We start from the raw sequence: 17,327 nt of genomic DNA on the forward strand, positions 1-17,327 counted from the left end.
ATAGGGCACTGTATATGATAAATGAGGAAGTTTTACTTTTCATTATTTGGAAAGGCAAGAGAGGGAATAATGGGGACCTCCCCAAGACAAAAGTAAATGATAAGATCTTGGGCTATTTTAACATAAGCAAATACTTAAACTTAATTTGACTTATATTTTTAGGAACTGAGGGTGACATTTTATGAATGTATTTTTCTCCTATAATTAAAATTGTTTTGTCAGGATTTTTAAAGGTGTTTTGGATTTTAGAAAATGTATAATTTCTAAAGCTTTGTGAACATCATCTTGTATGAATAGTCAGTGTAAATGGGACTAGTAAGACACCCCTTTCTCTAAGGGATTCTGTGACTGTGAGATAGTGAATGTGAATAAATGTTGACTTCACCAGAAAAATGTGTTTTGTATATCTGTTATGATTTATATAGCTTTGTTAGACAGGTGATACTAATGTTGTATATTTTAGATTATGTTATTTAAATAATCATTGTAATTCTAAAACTCTTCTCAAATGTTTCCTCTAGAACAGAAAATCTATTTTATTCATGTTCAGATAGTGTAAAATAGCTGTTATGATTATTTTAGATTAGCATAGAAGACAGATTCTTGGACAGATTCTTAGCGTATAATTAAAAGTACTTTTTGCAATTGAAAATCAGAAAGATAGAAAAATTTTACATTCTGCTTGTAAGTCTATGCTAACCTGTTAGCTATTGGCAAGTAAGAGATTTTTAGAGGAAGTGGTATTAGGTTTCCTTTGCTAGTACCTTATCAGGAAATTTGAAAGGAGACAAAAAAACTAAGCCCTTTAATTGTGGTATCTGGTAACTATGAGAATTAAGCTGAATTTATTTGAAGATCAAAATTGATATTTATATTATGACAATTGAAAGAATAGTTGCATTTTTGACTCGAGGAAATAGCTTAATCTGAGTAGCACAAAAGTTGAGAAAGAAGTATGGTCATTCATAAATATTGACTCTTTTAATCTGTTGAAAACGGAAGGCTAGCCTCAGGAATACAGTAGTAAAATTATAAGAGGAGCTGGTTAAAAAGTAAATGTTATGCAACATGAAAAGAATACCAGGGGAAAAATTGACAGAGTAGAATAACAGGAAGATTAGTCATTTCTGGAAGGAAAAAAAAAAGAGGTGGGGAGTGGGGGAAGAAATATTTTAAACAGGAAGGTGGAACTGGAAGTACCAGTGCTAACAGACAGATAGGAACTCAGTTAAGGGTGAAACTGGGCTTTAAAGAAAGAAATAGTACTGGTTGCATTTAATTACAACATATAATGTTTATATTAACAACAAACAAAAACAAAAATGGGGAAATTTTTCTGTTAAGGATTAAGAGAACCCTGTAAAATTAAAGGAATGATGTTTACTCCTTAACTGAGCTGACTTGGCTTAGGTCAGCCAGTAGTGCCAAAGTGCATAAAAGAAAATGGATTTCTTTTAAAACAAACGAAATTGTACTGTTTTCAAGTGTTCGGTAAAATAAGAGTGTTTTGGACCTTTTAAAATATATACACTATTTGATTTGAAATATTTTTCACTTTTATATTTACCTATCTGACAGCAGGAGTAGCAATCTCCAAATACTTTAAGAATTATTTCCATAAATTCTCAAAAATATAAATTTTAACTCTTCATATCATATGAAATTTAGGTATAACCAGACACTGTAACAGAAAATAAGAAAGTAAACATCACAGGTGTGTGTATGTATGTACGTTGCTGAAATCCCATTAATCTTTAGCTTCTCCCCAAGGTATTAGGGGCATTCATGGATTTTGCCAGATTCATTTACTAACCTTTCTGAGTATTCTCATTTGCCAAAGGGGAATAACAAAATACCTGCTTCAGAGTTGTGTAATGAGGATTAAATGAACTGGTAGACATATACATGGAGGTAGCGTTTTATTTTTTTAATTTATAATATTTTATCCAGATATTAAATAAAAGCTTGTATGATGCATTTCCAGCTAACCAATCAACACATGGAAATTGTGACAGTTGCAGTCAAAGCTCTTGCTAATGCCTAGATACTTAAAATGTCATGATTTGTTACATATGTATCCACACTTGACACATATAAAACCATTGCCTCTGTTGGCCATTCCTTAGTAAATACAGTAAACAATAAATCACATAAAATATATTTTAAAGAAAGTAGGTGTCTGTATGGTTATTTAAGCAGGACATCAGGACAAAACTTGCTTATTCTTCTATCCAGAAAAAAATATGTTATTATTATTTAAAGGCAGAAAATGGCTTATGTATATTGAAATAAAGATATTAAATTATCTAATTTAGAGACCCCAGACTACTATTATACAACTATATAGGACATATCATTCCGTATCATTGAATTAATAGAAATGTGATATGCAGTCAGGTTAAGCATTTCCTGTTGATTTTATGGTTAATTGCAGTACTCTCATGCTCATGTGCACATACTTACTGAGATGAATTCTCATTCCAGCACAAAATAATCAGTTTGCATAAACACTGCTGAGAAGTTCTTTTTCCCTTTCTTCTCTCTTTCTCTCTTCCCTCTCTCCACCCTTACCCACACAAACGTAGACACTCTTTCTACACACACACACACCACATACACACTGCCTCTCAGGCATAACTGCATAGGAAATGTTTATTTTCCAAACTACAGAAAACCTTATCTCAAACACTGAAAGTCCTTCCTTTTCCTGGTTTAGAATACTAAGTCATACTCATAGAATTTCTTTGGCCAGCATTTGGTTTGTTTAAAGCATAAAGTTGTGAGGATGCAGTGACTCAAAAACTTGTAGTGCATAATTAGAACTTTTCACTTTTAGGTTACCAGTTCATATCTAGCTGACTTAGTTAAGGATTGGTTACAGTTGGTAGCTGAACCAATTGGTTCAGTTCCCAGAAGAAGCCGGGGAGCTCACTGCAACTTCTCCTGCTTTGATCTGTGTACAAAGCTAGAATTGATGATTATTAATGTATTTCTTTGCAGATAAAGCCAAGTTCAAGGAATTTAATAAAAAAGAGTTGACCCAGTAGGAGTTGATGAATAAGAAACTGTTAATTTATTCTTCTACAGACATAATTTCTACTCATTGATATATTTCTAAAAGTAAAGGGAGTTAAAATGATCAGAAACATTTCTGGTTTTAGTGCAGTGTCATTAGCAGCAAGAAGTGAGAACTGTAACTGCAAGATAAGTCAGTCAGAATATATATACATATATATTGATATAAAATTTGAATGAATGCATAAATGAGTCGTGATCTTCCTAGTCTATCACTTAGTAGTGCCAAGGTCATAAAATCATTTGTTATGCTTTGTTTTATGTAAAAGCCTATAGAGTTACTTTGTTTTTCTCACCCAAAAGATGCCAGAATGTGTTTTTGAAAAATTTTGAATAACTTTTGTGTTAATTCCGTGTTCATGTTGGAAACTGAGATAAATTTAAATCTTCTTGTCAGCCAAAGAATAAGTCAGATTTTGTGGGTACAGTATGTAATACCACTATCCAAGGAATTCTGCAGAGAAGATAGTTGTCTAAAAATTGGGTTAAGAATTGTCAGCTTCCTTCTTTGGAAACTTTTGATTGTAAAAATAATTGAGAGTAAATAGACTCTAATACATCACTTCAAGTTATGCCACATGGGCGTGTAAATTTCTCCCTGCAAATTGCCACCAAGTGGCTGCATTTCTTATAGCTGGTGGCTCAATTTTGACAGAGGGTAGACACCTTTACCGTAACTGTATTTTCTCTCTGAAGTTTTCATGGATTCTTGCAATAATTTATATCAGGTTAAAGTCAAAAATCTAAAGCTGGCCAAAATTCATCCATAGAGTTAGGCTTGCTGCCAAGTTAAGGAAATAGGTTGGTCTCAATATTCTTCACTGGTTCTCAGACGTATTCTGGGGCCCTAGGTGCTTGATTTGTGCTGTCTCACATTCCCTAGATGGCTTTTTTAACCCTCAAGAGCTAATACAAGGAAGGTCATTTCAGCTGATGAATATTCAAGGTAGTATCTTGGTCCAAGGTTGGTTTCATCTGGTATCTCAAGGGATGAACCTTGGATTTCTGAAGCTTCCTGTAAGCTCATAATTATTATCTTAACCCTGCACATAATTACATTTATTTGCCAATGATGGGAATAAAATATAAATATGACCAGCAGTGGTAATTCCCCCCAAACCAACTGACACTATGATGATGATGATGTTAGTGCCCTGTGAGTGCCTCTGAGGATATGATACACTGGAAAAAAATGTGAAAGCTGAATATGTCCTTGACTTTTTAAAATCTAAGAGTCACGTAAGATAATTATTAACTCCTTGATGATAGAATCATCAATGATAGAATTGTGTATTACATAAACTCATGTATTTTACTACATTTTTGAAAAAAAGCCAGGGATAGCAGATCCTCCTCCTTCCAGCATTCTGGCCAGACCTTTCATTTCTTTTTCCCTTTCTTTAAGAGTCTAATATACAATCAGTGACAGACACCCACAATTTTGGGAGCTGCATTCTCTGGATCCAGTGTTTACATTTGCTGCTTAGTAGCTGTATGACCTTTGGCAATTTCCTTCACATTCTTACCTGCTAAATAGGAGCATGTTTATTATATCACTGGGTTGTTTTGAATCTTAAAGAAATTAATACATGGAAAGGACTTAGGGGATTTTAGGGCACACCAGAAGTACCGTGTACATATTAGTTGTTTAGGTAAACTTGCACTACACAAATAAATGAAAACCAGAACTGATGCTGCAGTTTTAACAACATGGTTAAAAGCTTCAGGTCTGTAACTGTGTAGCCTAGGTTCAGATCACTTCTGAGCTCTGTGACCTTACTTACAGATGTGACGTAACCTGACTGAGCCTCAGTTTTGTTGTTTGCAAAATGGGGCAGTAATGATACCTGATCTGCAGTTGCTGTGAAGATTAAATGGAATAGCACATGTAAAGTGCTGAGTGTCTGGCACGTCTTGAGTATGTAATATGTGTTTACTATTCTGATTTTTACTTTGATGATGAAGTGAACATCTGAAATATTAATACATGGGCAACATACTCAGAATCTGTGTATGTAGGATTTCAGTTTTGCTAATGAGAGTTGTTATTTTCTACTGTGCAGAGAACACAAGCCTTGGTGCTTATAATTATTTTCTAATAAGTATATAGTATTTAACTATTAGGAAAATACTGTTTTTCACTTATCCTTTGTTGGACTATTAAAAATACTCTAGATGCTTTTTTTAATCTATAGGATTTGAGCTCTGGATAAATCTGTTAAGTAAAGTAAATGCTTTGTAAGTGATATTACCTTCTTAACTCTATTGTCCAGGCATATTCTAACCACTAGTTATGTTGAACACCACTGAGAAGAAAAGCAACTCATCAATAACATCAAAATGGGAATGAAAGACGTTGCTTCTTCTGTAAAATAAAGTTCACAAGACCTGATATTTCCCCATCTGTTGGGAGTGTTGTAAAGATTATGAAAATATTAGCATTTGTAAAACATGATTCTGTGCAAGGGAGGCAGATAGGACATTATGAAAGAAATGACCAAAATTACACAATGGCATTTACTTCATATGGTAACATCCTATTTGTCATTAACGTGAAATTTTAGGCATCTACCTGCTTCTTAGGAGTGGAAAAGGTGAATGAAAATTTTAAAAGGATTCATCAAGGCTTCCTAATGATAAATTTTAAAAATATGTTTTCTGTGGAAATAGAAACTTAGAATTTCATAGTAATAATATATTTATCTCCTTGTTTGAGGAGCAGATTTTTAAGCATGATCACAGGAAAACACCTGTTTTGACATTCTGTGGGGAAGGTGCAAACATATGGGCAAAACTGTCTAGGTGTAGAATCAACAAGAATGCTTTGGCTAGCATCCTGCAAGGAGTTGGGTCTAAACGGTCTGCTCCAGCTTCTGCTGCTGCTGCTGCTGCTAATATTGCTGGGAAGGAAAAGTGGCTGACCTGGCATATCCTTTACTCTTGGTGCTGCAGCAGTCACGCAGGAAATGTTGTTTAAGGGGAACCTTCTGGATCCTTTTCATGGCACCATGGCAAGAAGAAGCCGTATCTTATCTATTGAAGATAAAGCATGGAGTTGGCTAATGGATGCTGGTGAGTGAATAAGGCAACTGGGGAGCCAGTTTACTAAAATACCTTTTGGATAGACCTGCTCTCTCCAGGACTGAGGTGGTATCCATGGGAAAATGCAGCCTAATAATCTGAATATCAGAACATTGTTTTCAAGAGGAATCATGGGCTTAACACTGGTGACCTAATCCGTGATGCTACATATGTTTGTAAATAAAGTTCATATTTATTTCCAGCTTAGCTACTTGAAGGTACCAGCTGAGACTTGTTAGATACTTTAGGATATGGAGTATAGTTTCCCATGTAATTCCTCAGGCACTAGCTAACCTTCACTCTTGTTTTTCTACTTGATCAACAGTGATTTAAAAAAAAAAAATGACTTTCTGGTATATGAAACAGTGGTTTTTCTTTCCTTTCAATTCTAAATGAGCCCCTTCTCTTTTCACCACAATAAAGTGTAGAATTTTTAATAAAGACATTATTTAATATACATAATTCTTGCCAGGAATATTATTTTTGGTTCAAGATAATTAGGAAAGCAAATTAGTAAGATATTGGTTATATCAGTCAGAATAGTTGTGCAGGATTAGTCTTTGACATTAGCAATAAAGAAACTTCTTTGCTAATGTATTTATCTACCAACACAAGGTAGTTTCCTTAAGCAAGTTTCTTTATTGGTAAAATTAATACTTTGAATGAGATGTTTCTAAATAGCTCACCCTATTTTCTCACCCTAAAATTTCCTTTCCCCAAAGCAGAGGCCATTTCTGATAAGCCCACTATGAGATATATCTCTTCCACCATATAACAGAAATGGACGTGTGCTGATTAATAGTTTACCTATGTCTTTCATTAACAGATTGGAGGATGCGGGAATATTAAGTTTTCCATTGAGGTGTAGATGAAATTTTTCTTAAATAATAAATCTATGATTAATAGGCATTCCCCCAAAAAGGTTGACAGTCAAGTTTAGGAATTTACAGTAGCATAGTAAAAGCTCTGACAAGCCAAGTGAGAAAACACCTATTTACCTTTAATTTTTATCAACTCTACTTGACTATAACTGCTGCCCCCCATGCTTTCTGAGAAGTGCCTTTTCACATGTGGTACCATCATTGAGCCAGTAAATATGTGTTGAGTACCTACTATGTTGCCAGGTTAACTAGGTGCCTGGTTACAGTTGTAAGCACCTTTGTCAAAAATTTCTTCCTTTGTGATGAACTGGTTTAGATGATCTAATCTTATTATTTTAGCAAGATACTTTAGTGGCAATATAGTATTTATTTTTTAAAAGCCCAGCACTGATTTTTCTCTTTTCGCTGAATGTAGTCCTGATACCTCATGGAATCTGAAGTGCTTTCTAATTGAATGGACTCTACCATTTCACATTGGCAGCATTAATTCAGTTCCTTATCTTCTCTTCCACATTTTTTTGTTTGTATGTTTTAGTTTCTCTTGTTTAGATTGTTGAAACAGATTTTCATGAGTGGGATTGAGAACATAGGTCGGAAAAAAAAAACTAATTTAATTAAAAATTTTTTCAAGTCAGACACTGCATTTTCAAAAAAAGTCAGCTTCCATTTGGTTTCTATCAAAGGGGCTCACTCACTCCTTCCTTATGCAAGCAAACCTGTCATACTGACATGATTATATTTTGAAAAATTAAGTTTTAGTTTAAACCAACATCTACACTTAGATACTGTGTATACAATAATAAAAGTATTTTAAAAAGGAAATTCAGATTCCTTATTCTCTTTACTTATAAAATCTTAATTCTCTCAGATTTAAAAGTCCAGCTCCTTGGGCAGTACTTATTATTTTGTAGTATAAAGGTTATTTCATTTTATAAAAATATCTGGCCTTAGTGACTTACTGGACATAAGAGAGTTTGCTCAAGGAAGAGCTGCTTTTATTGTACATGTTATTAACATTATTTATATATGTGTGTGTATACACACACAGACATCTGTACATATACCCAGAGTCAGCAATACTTGATCAAAAATTACGCACACAGAACTGCTGTTAGGCAGTAGGGTTTCTTTTCATTAAATTCTAAAACAAGTATAAAATATTATGCATGGTTAATTTGCTTCTAGTCTTGAAAAAAATGACAGTTCCTAAATGAGCCTGAGTATTTTAATTTTGATACATATTAGGGATTATTAAAGTTCTGTCAAAGTTTATATTTAGTCTCTGGCTTGATTTTATCCAGCTCATTAAAGCAAAATTATCTTAGGGTCTGTCTCTTGTAGCTGTTTAACATTTAATATTCAGTTGGCTCCTTAAGATGAGTTCCTGAGGGTTTATGAGCAGTTGAAGAGCTGTGAATAGTGGTTAACAAGCTGTAAGCTTCTCCATGGAATAGAGAACATTGTGAAGCCCAGATTTAGGAGAATCTTAGTGAGTAGTTATCTGACAATACATTAAAACCTACTAAATTTATCTCATTTTCCTTTCTTCTTCCTCTCCCCTCCCCCTCCCCGCTTTTTTTCCATCTCTCCCTCTGTTCATCTCTGAATACTCTTCATCACTTTCTTTCTTCATGTTCTTCTCATATCTCATTGAATTGCTTCAGTCTCCCTTATCTGATCATAAATGAAAAGGATGTATTTGATAAAACATGTGTTTATTTAAAAAGCTGTTTTAATTATTATTTTTTTGTTTAAAAATAAACTTAGTTTAATCTCCCCTCTGTCTTTTACTTTTCTTCTCCCATAATGGGTCACTTTGCCTTTTAATCTCTGCTGCTTTGTGGATCCACACTGTGACTTTTCCTATTTGTAAATTTCCTTATCTTAATGTAAATGTTATAATGATGGATAGGGTTTAGGAATTTTATGCCATTTGTTGGGTATTTAACCTCAGATCCAGTAGGAATACTATAATGTGTCTTCCTTACTTTTCTTTCTAGAACTAAAGCTCCATATCCCCCTCAACTGTGTTTTTGGCTCTCTAAGGACGCTAGAATGGCCTATCTCCATGTATTTTGTTGCACTTCGCCATTGCTTGTGTTCTGTCGGGGAGTTTTGGTGATTCTTTTCAAGCGCTACCTGAGCTCTGTGCTAGTTGTTCCCATTCCCTTGTTCCCTTAGGGTCTTGTGCTGTGTGGTCATGTCTCCACTTCCTTGGCTCTGTCCATTGGCGGGCCCTTGGGTTCCCTGATGGCTGCCTCTAAACCCTTGTGAGGGTGGGGATATTCCTCCCCCTGCTGCTACGATTGAGCCTTGTGCTGGGTACCACGTTGCCCTCTACACTTGCTTTCAGTTGTTAAAGCTTCCCAAGCTTTGGCTGTGGCTCAGCGATCCTGCTGTCAAAACCCTGAAGCTTTCCTAGCCTCGACACTCAGTGGTAGCAGCAGGTGTTGGGATTTCTCCAGGCCCCTAAGACCCTGGGAGCAAGAGAATGGCCGCTTGACATAGACCTCAGGAGTTTTCAAAGCACCAAGAAACCTCTTCAGAAGATATGTAAAGGTAAGATTCTGATTTCTCTAGGCAGCTGTTCTAGAAGCTACAAAAACCTACAGCTATTAATTTTAATGTAGACTCCATAGCTAGAGTATCCTTAGGCAACTCTGTATCTGATAATAGAATCAAAATAAAACACTTTTTTAAGGAATCTGGTGTGATAGTCATGTTTTTATTTGATTTTATTTAAAACTTGGCAATGAATAGGTTTTTAAAATATATTTTTTTCTTTTTCTTTCCTTCCTTCCTTCCCTCCCTCCCTCCCTCCTTTCTTTCTTTCTTTCTTTCTTTCTTTCTTTCTTTCTTTCTTTCTTTCTTTCTTTCTTTCTTTCTTCCTTCCTTCCTTCCTTCCTTCCTTCCTTCTTTCTTTCTTTCTTTCATGTCCACATTTGTGTCATATGGAGTTCCCAGGCCAGGGATTGAGTCCAAGCTGTAGCTGCGACCTATGCTGTACCTTTTAACCCACTGGGCCAGATGGGGTATCAAACCCATGCCTCCACAGCAACCAGAACCTCTGTAGTCGGATTCCTAACCTACTGCACCACAGCAGGAACTCCTTTTTTCCATTTTTTGAAGTGGACTTCATGACTCTTTGTTTCGTGTCTTGTAAGAAGAGTGTTGTTGGGAATTAAAATAGTTAAAAATAAAATAGAAATAATTTATTTTTCCAAATACCTGTATTTTATTTACCTCTTCATTAATGTTTAAAACCAGAAACATGAAATGGTTGTATCCTCAAAGTCTTCAAACTCAAGTTCCTAAGTCCGTAACTAATTCAAAAGGAATGGGAAGAGCAGCTCAGATCATGGTACTAGGATTCATCATTGTCCTTTGTCAAAATTACTGCTTAGCATTCTAAATATAGCAGTCTCTTTTAGGATTTATTTTCAGGGTTTTCTTTTAATTTTTTTCAAGGGGATTATCCGTCTACTCCTATTTCTTAGGGGGAAAAGTACTCCATTTGCATGTAAAATCCTGAAGGATGCATGTGGGGTGTGGTGTGTGGCTAGAGGAGTGGGAGAGAGAGCAGCAGCATCTTGCACTGAACAACAAAGCAACTCTCAGCAGTGTAACTTTGCAGCAAACTTTGTTACTTATTTATAACCTTTATTCTTTACTCTGACTCCTTTCATAGGCATTATTCTGTGAAGTGATATGAAGACACTTCTAATATGAGATCTTTGGTGCCCTTACTGTCAACTCCTCTACTATTTCCCCCCTTTGTTTTCTTATCGATATGGACTTAATCTCTTATTGATTCACTATAGTTGAACTCAAGGCTTTTAGCTTATTGTCACATTGAAACTCTTTCATCTCAATAACAAAAATGTAACAGTTTTTAAAAGTGAAAAAGAAGCCTGTTGACAAGGAAAAGCAAGAATTGTCTTTGATAGTGCTTATTTAGCATGCATATTTTTAAAACTGAAAGATGTTCAACAAAGTATTTTATTTACACTTGAAAATATCCAAGTTTTATTCCCTTTAGACTTTGAAGCATAAGTAGATGGAATGTTTTGCTGTCTTTTTAGTGCATTAAATTGAGTAATTGATTTCATGTGTAAAAACAGAAAAGGGAAATTTTAATGCTTTGATTCTTAGCATTTATAATGAGTTTACAGTTTTAAAAAATTATGGTGTAGTCTCAAGTTAGGAGTTTGCATTATTCTCAAGTTAGCTTGTGGAGTGCATTTTCCTTTTTCTAATTTATCTAGAATTCTTATATTCTGCTAGGACAAGAAATGAAACAGAATATGTATATATATTATTATATGTATAATGTATAATATTAAAATGATTCAATTAAATGTTAAGATAGAATGATAAAATGAACATATTAAGGACATTTATAAAATTATCTTACAACTTTAAGATTAATCTAAAATATCTTTAAGTGGAACATTATGAAAGAGTGGTATTCATTGTGTTTAATGTTTTATGGAAATAGTAACTGCATATAGGCAGGACACAATACAGTAATATTTAGAGTTTAGTGACAACTTTTTTTAGGGCATACAGAAAAGGCACATGATGTCATAAAGTAGTATTGCCATAAAGATCTTAGCAGCTAGCCGAATAATATAAATAATAGTTAGGAAATAAGTTGAATAAATAATAAAATGGCTTTCTTACAGATAAGGAAACAGAGGACTGATAATTCACAATTTCATAAGCCCAGAGCAAAGACCAGAATCTGGGTCACTGAATTCTAATCTAGTGCATTTGCCTCTATATGATTTTATTTATTAAAGTTTCAATACATTTGAGGGGCCATCCTGCCAATACCTGGAGAGTAATGAATGGATTCTAGGAATTGAAGAGATTTTTCTTCAGAATTAAGAATACAAGTATGGCTGTAAACATGGGTTTACTTTTGTAATATAGCCTGATTGAGGCCTTTAGAATGTTTCTTGTTTCTATTTTGTTTAGTGTGGCTTTTCTTATATTAGGATTTCAAAAAGTCCATTGGAAGGATCACTAAAATATTTTTGTTTAATAGGAGTGTAGAACTTCAGGAGTGCCATTTATTTCAGTTTACAATCATGTGAATTTGGCAATTTTCTAAAAATTTAAATTTTCAAAATTGGAAAGATTAGACCTGTGTGCAAGTATAGGCAGTACATATTCTGTTTCTAAGCAGAAATTTTAATTGACTTCCATTGTTTACAAAATTTAAAAAATCCTCGGCTTGCATTTTTAAGGATATCTGTTTTTCTGTGATATCATAAAAGTGGAAAAAAGTCCATATTGTCTGTAATACAGTAATTACATTTGTGTGAAATTATTTGATATATTTATTACTTAAATGCATCTATTTACCTGACTTGGAATTATTTACTTCAAAATTCAAGTTCTCCCTGACTTTACCACACACCTACCATCATTTAATAGGACCATGGCTAGGGCTTCTTTAGTGTAATTCTTGCCAAGTATTATGTAAGAATTTAGTGTAATTCTTGCCAGGTATTATGTAACCCGGCCCCCTTACTTGATGTTCAGAATGGACTCATGACCCAAGATGGTCGTAGGAGAAAAATGTGTTCAAAGCTATATGAACTCTGAATTCTATTTTTAGAAAATCCAATTTGAAAAATACTTGAGTACTGGAGTAATTTTGGAATAAGAAAACACTTTAGAAGAAACACGAAGTACTTATTCACTGAAAGTCTTAGAAGTCTTAGGCTAGTTCGCAAAATAAGGTCTGTTTAATCCCAGCCATAATGATCCCTAGGTATTTCTGCCATCACTCAACTCATAAGACTCATAACTCTCAATTCCCACTGGTTCCTATTTCCCATCAATTCCTTGTCCCTTCTCAGAGCATGTGAGAGCTGTTCAGACTGGTGGGCTATGAGCAGAATATTTATAATCGACATTGACAAATGTCAGATGTAAGCCTTTTATGATATATTTCCTTTGTTGTAACAAATAAATCAAAGTTCCTAGCCTCGTTATACATACCCATGTAGAAAAGAAAGAAATGAATAGAGCTGTACTTGCTCTCAACACAACTAAAAGAGAAGATAGATCAAGGGATGATCCCAGATCCTGACATTTTTGATACTTTAGGGAAATTTTACACTGTTCATTATTCGTTTTGTTGGGTGGAAAGCAAAGGTTGCTAAGTCAGGATTATTCAAGATTATTAATTTTAATTTCAATTTAATTTATTGATTACCTGCTATCTCCAGTGCCATTATGATAATTATCTCATTTAATTTTTCACAAAAACACCTGGAAATATGTAGTGTTATTACTTGCCTTTACAAATGAGGAAACTGAGGCTGAGAGAAGCTGAATAACCTGCTCAAGATACCATAATGGAACCAAGGATTCAAACCCAGGATGTATGGCTCAAGTGTCCATACTCAGGGGTCCTATTATTTATAAATTCTGGCAATGAGTGCTTTTCCCCAAATTCAGTCCTCCCCCTTTTCGTGACCTAGTGCCATCGAGGTGCTCCCTCCTAAATCTCCTAACTTAATCTGGGCTGCTTTTCGTCAGTGCCTATTTGACCTTGGAAAGTTTACTTAGTATCCTCTCTCAGTCATAGTCCTACTTGCTCTGAAATAGGAGTAACATTATCTCCTTGTCTTTTTATGAAGATTTAATTTAATTTAATTTAATGAGACCATGTATGCCAAGCATTTAGCACAGTGGCTAGCATATAGAAAACAGCCAATAAATTGTTGATGCTCTTATGTAATTTTCTCAAGGTGACACAACTAGAAAGTGATTGAGTCAGAATTCAGACCCAGGTCTAACTGGAAAACTAAACAAAACAAGAACACATACATACATGCACACTTTCCACAAAGCAGTGGCAATAACAGTAGGAACCACAACGCAATAATTCATGATTTCTCTGACTGCCTGTCATAGCTAACCTTTTATGATAAATAAATAATGATGTCATGTATGCTTCTAGGAAAAGCAGCATAGTTTAGTGGTTCAGAGAAAACTCTAGAAATAGGAGTTGGAAAAAATGGGAATTCTAGCTCCATTGTTTGCAAACTGTTTGATATTAGGCAAGTTTATAACCTCTCCACAGTTCTTTATCTACCTATGAAGCTAACAATAGTACCTATTGTATTGGGTTATTATGGGAAAAGAGTAAATTAAAGAGCTCCTCCAGGGAGTTCCCATTGTGGCTCAGTGGTAACAAACCTGACTAGTATCCATGAGGACACAGGTTTGATTTCTGGCCCTGCTCAGTGGCTTAAGGATCTGGTGTTGCCATGAGCTATGGTGTAGGTCACAGTCGAGACTTGGAACCTGAGTGGTTGTGACTGTGGTGTAGGTTGCAGCTGCAGCTCTGACTTGACATCTAGCCTGGGAACTTCCATATCCTACAAGTGCAGCCCTAAAAACAACAACAACAACAACAACACCCAAAAACTCCTGCAATAAATGATTTTTATTACTAATTGATTGAGATGTACATATTTCTTTAAAAACATAGATGTTCACACAAAGAAACACATGGTTTGTGAAAATCAGAAACCCAGAGTTTTAGAGATGGTTAGAATCTTGGTGACTCGATGATCTTCCATTCTTCAATATCGATGTGATTTCCCCGTCAAAGCCATTTTACCTCTGTGGCAGGCCAGTATAGAAAGGTGGGGAAGAGTCATCAAAGATCAGAACTGACCCAAATATGCGGTGGTTTTTCCATCAGGAAGGTGGATGGACTTCTCTCAGGCAGTGTCAGTGATTTGCACCATGGTCTTCAGATGGTGGGGGTAGTTCTAGTTAAGTAGATGGTAGGTAGTATTATCATTCTTGTATTCTCTCTTTTGAAACAGAACCCAAACTAGCAGGTGGGGGGTTAAGTCCTGTAGAGGGTTAACTAAGTGCCAGTGGTGAGCCTTGAACACTAGTGAGAGCAAGGACTTCTTGAATTCTTGCTACTTAAGTGTCTGGCCGCCTTTACTAGACTCTTAACTCCTGAAGGTCAAGGATGTTTATTGTATGTATTTGCAATATCTTGCACAGGGTCTGGGAAATAGTGGACACTCAATGCATGTTTGATAAGAAACTCGTTTAAGGATTTCATGGCTGCCAAAGGGATTGGAAAGTGAGCATGCAGTTCAGCAGGTGTAGGCTGCCCTGGGGTTCCCTGGGGGCAAAGAGAAGGGTTAAAGCAGATTCTATGAGTGAGCAGGGGAGCTCCATGCATGTAATAATTTAATCCCTAATCTGGTTTAGGGACCTAGCAGAATTGAAATTATTGGTATAGTCTGAATGTAGGAATAAAGTATTCTAGCTTATTTATAAAACTTTTCAAGCAGAGGACATAGTCGAAGAATTGAAAGCTTTCAGAATCTATTTACATTCATTTTTCATACAGTTAAACATGATATTTATGGCATTAAAACAATTTTGGCACTAGAGACTCAAAGAAAAATATATCTGTAAGTATGTCATTAATGTATATATTGTTTTATAAAGAAGTTATCAAAATATGGTTTTAAGTATGTAATGTTGTAAAATTGTCATTTGTATATGTGAGTAAAATGAAGAACTTAGGTGGATGATGTGGGAAGTCAGAGTGTTAATTCAAAAGCTAAAATATTTGTGGGGGATTGGTACAACTTTTTTTTTCTTATAAATTTTATTCCTCTTTTGATATGTATTCTCCACAATAATACGGTGACAGCACCTTTCAAAAGTCCGCATTAAAAACATAAAACATATTAAAAAGAAAAGTAACACTGCTTAGTGTTGACCCTAACAATGTATGTTGATACTTAAATTACCCTAAAGGTATTTTTAGGTGAACCAAACAGGTATGCCTGGTATTTGGCATGGTATGTAGAGGCCAGACACCCAGGATACCATATGCTGGCACCTGAAGGATGGTTGTTTAGAAAACTTCAGCTGAGAGTTAAAATCAGCCCAGGTGTTTCTAGGAGCATTTGTGGCTCCTTAATTTGAAAAAGAGCCTATGTTGCAGTGGTGCTTCTATACTGTTAAGATAGTATGGAGCTTTCCAGGGTTTCTCACGAACAAACTCTTAAATTAAGGGCTCAGTTATCACACATTTTAAAAACTTTGCCTTGAAAAGCACATTGATGTGATGGTAAACAATTTGAGTCTGAAAATGGAAAAATCACCAGTAACTTAAATACATTATTTTGTAGAAAGTAGGGCCCTTCTCTACTTATATTTTCAAATGTGCCGCTAAACTCATCCTTTCCCCCCCTGCTCTCCCTCTCTTCCCAGTCTCAAATATGCATAGAGATGGCCACACACACACTCGTGCACACAGGCGCCCACACACAAGCTCACTCTTACTTATACCATACAAGATTTACACTAGAACAGAAATTGCAAGATGTCACCTCTGTAATTCTCTTCAATCATTTGCTTTTATGGCTGTGCACCCCTGAATTATGTGTGGGTCTAGAGTTCTATTTGTGTGAGGAAACACTCTGGCAGTACTTTTTTTTTTTTTTTCCTTCTGTTTCTCATTTCCTGATGCCTGCTTCTTTTGTCAATTCATCATGTGAGTTTTAATTAGGTTGTAAGTTTGAGATATTATTAAAGGCCGTATATAGTAACTAACAAAAGTTAAACGCATCATAAAATCCTTTACACATGAAATAACTTGATACCTGAGGACTACTTTTCTCTACCGAAGCTTGGCCCCGGATGTGTTCTTGGCAGTTTAATCTGTTCTGTTTTACCCTTTTAATAACATAAAGAGGCAGTGGTACAAATAAAAATCAGTGAGATCTCTCCCTGAGGAGTTTAAGAATAAAAGTGTCAGTGCTAAGATAGAAATGTAAATAAAGTGAGCAGTGCTTGGTAATTGTCACTAATTGTCACTCTTGATCTTCTGTCTGGCAGTTGGCCTTTGATGTATGAATTTTTTAAAGACTCTTGTAATTAAAAAAAAAAAAATGGCTGCAGGGAACAAGCCAAACAAACATTTTAAAAACATTGTTTTTTATTTAGATAGTTAAACCACTATGTATATATATGGGTGTGTATAATATATTAGATATAATTTGCAGAAGCTCTGACACCATTCCTGAGTAGAACTGCAAATATGCTGGTATAGTTTGGCTGTAGAGCCAGATAACTTGGGCTCAGACCCCAGCTCCATCACCTACTGTTTGTGTTTCCTTGGATGTTATTGGAACTCTCTGATTTTCAGAGATGTCATCTTTATAATGGACACATAATGGGTTGTTTTAAGGATTAAACAACTTAAAAAAAAAAAAAAACTTAGAG

At 35.0% G+C, this 17,327-nt stretch overlaps 1 protein-coding gene across 50 annotated transcripts in view; it reads left to right on the forward strand.

The window, feature by feature from the left end:
- The window catches only part of MBNL1 (muscleblind like splicing regulator 1), a 179,992-nt gene that overhangs the window by 58,193 nt on the left and 104,472 nt on the right, over nucleotides 1-17,327 (forward strand). For 10 of the 50 annotated variants that reach the window (XM_021069655.2, XM_084987419.1, XM_084987422.1 and 7 more), the window contains exon 2: nucleotides 6,028-6,147. The exons of the other annotated variants lie outside the window; for them this stretch is intronic. In XM_021069655.2, coding sequence (XP_020925314.1) covers nucleotides 6,142-6,147 — 6 coding nt within the window. In that variant the 5' untranslated portion in view covers nucleotides 6,028-6,141. The remainder of the gene's footprint in view (nucleotides 1-6,027; nucleotides 6,148-17,327) is intronic. 50 annotated transcript variants of the gene reach the window in all.

The sequence above is a fragment of the Sus scrofa genome, chromosome 13 (genome assembly GCF_054392235.1).
Source record: "Sus scrofa isolate SSC_HxYL_T2T_F1_AM1 chromosome 13, Sscrofa_HxYL_maternal_Yorkshire_Landrace_v2.0, whole genome shotgun sequence".
NCBI classification, from domain to species: Eukaryota; Metazoa; Chordata; class Mammalia; order Artiodactyla; family Suidae; genus Sus; species Sus scrofa.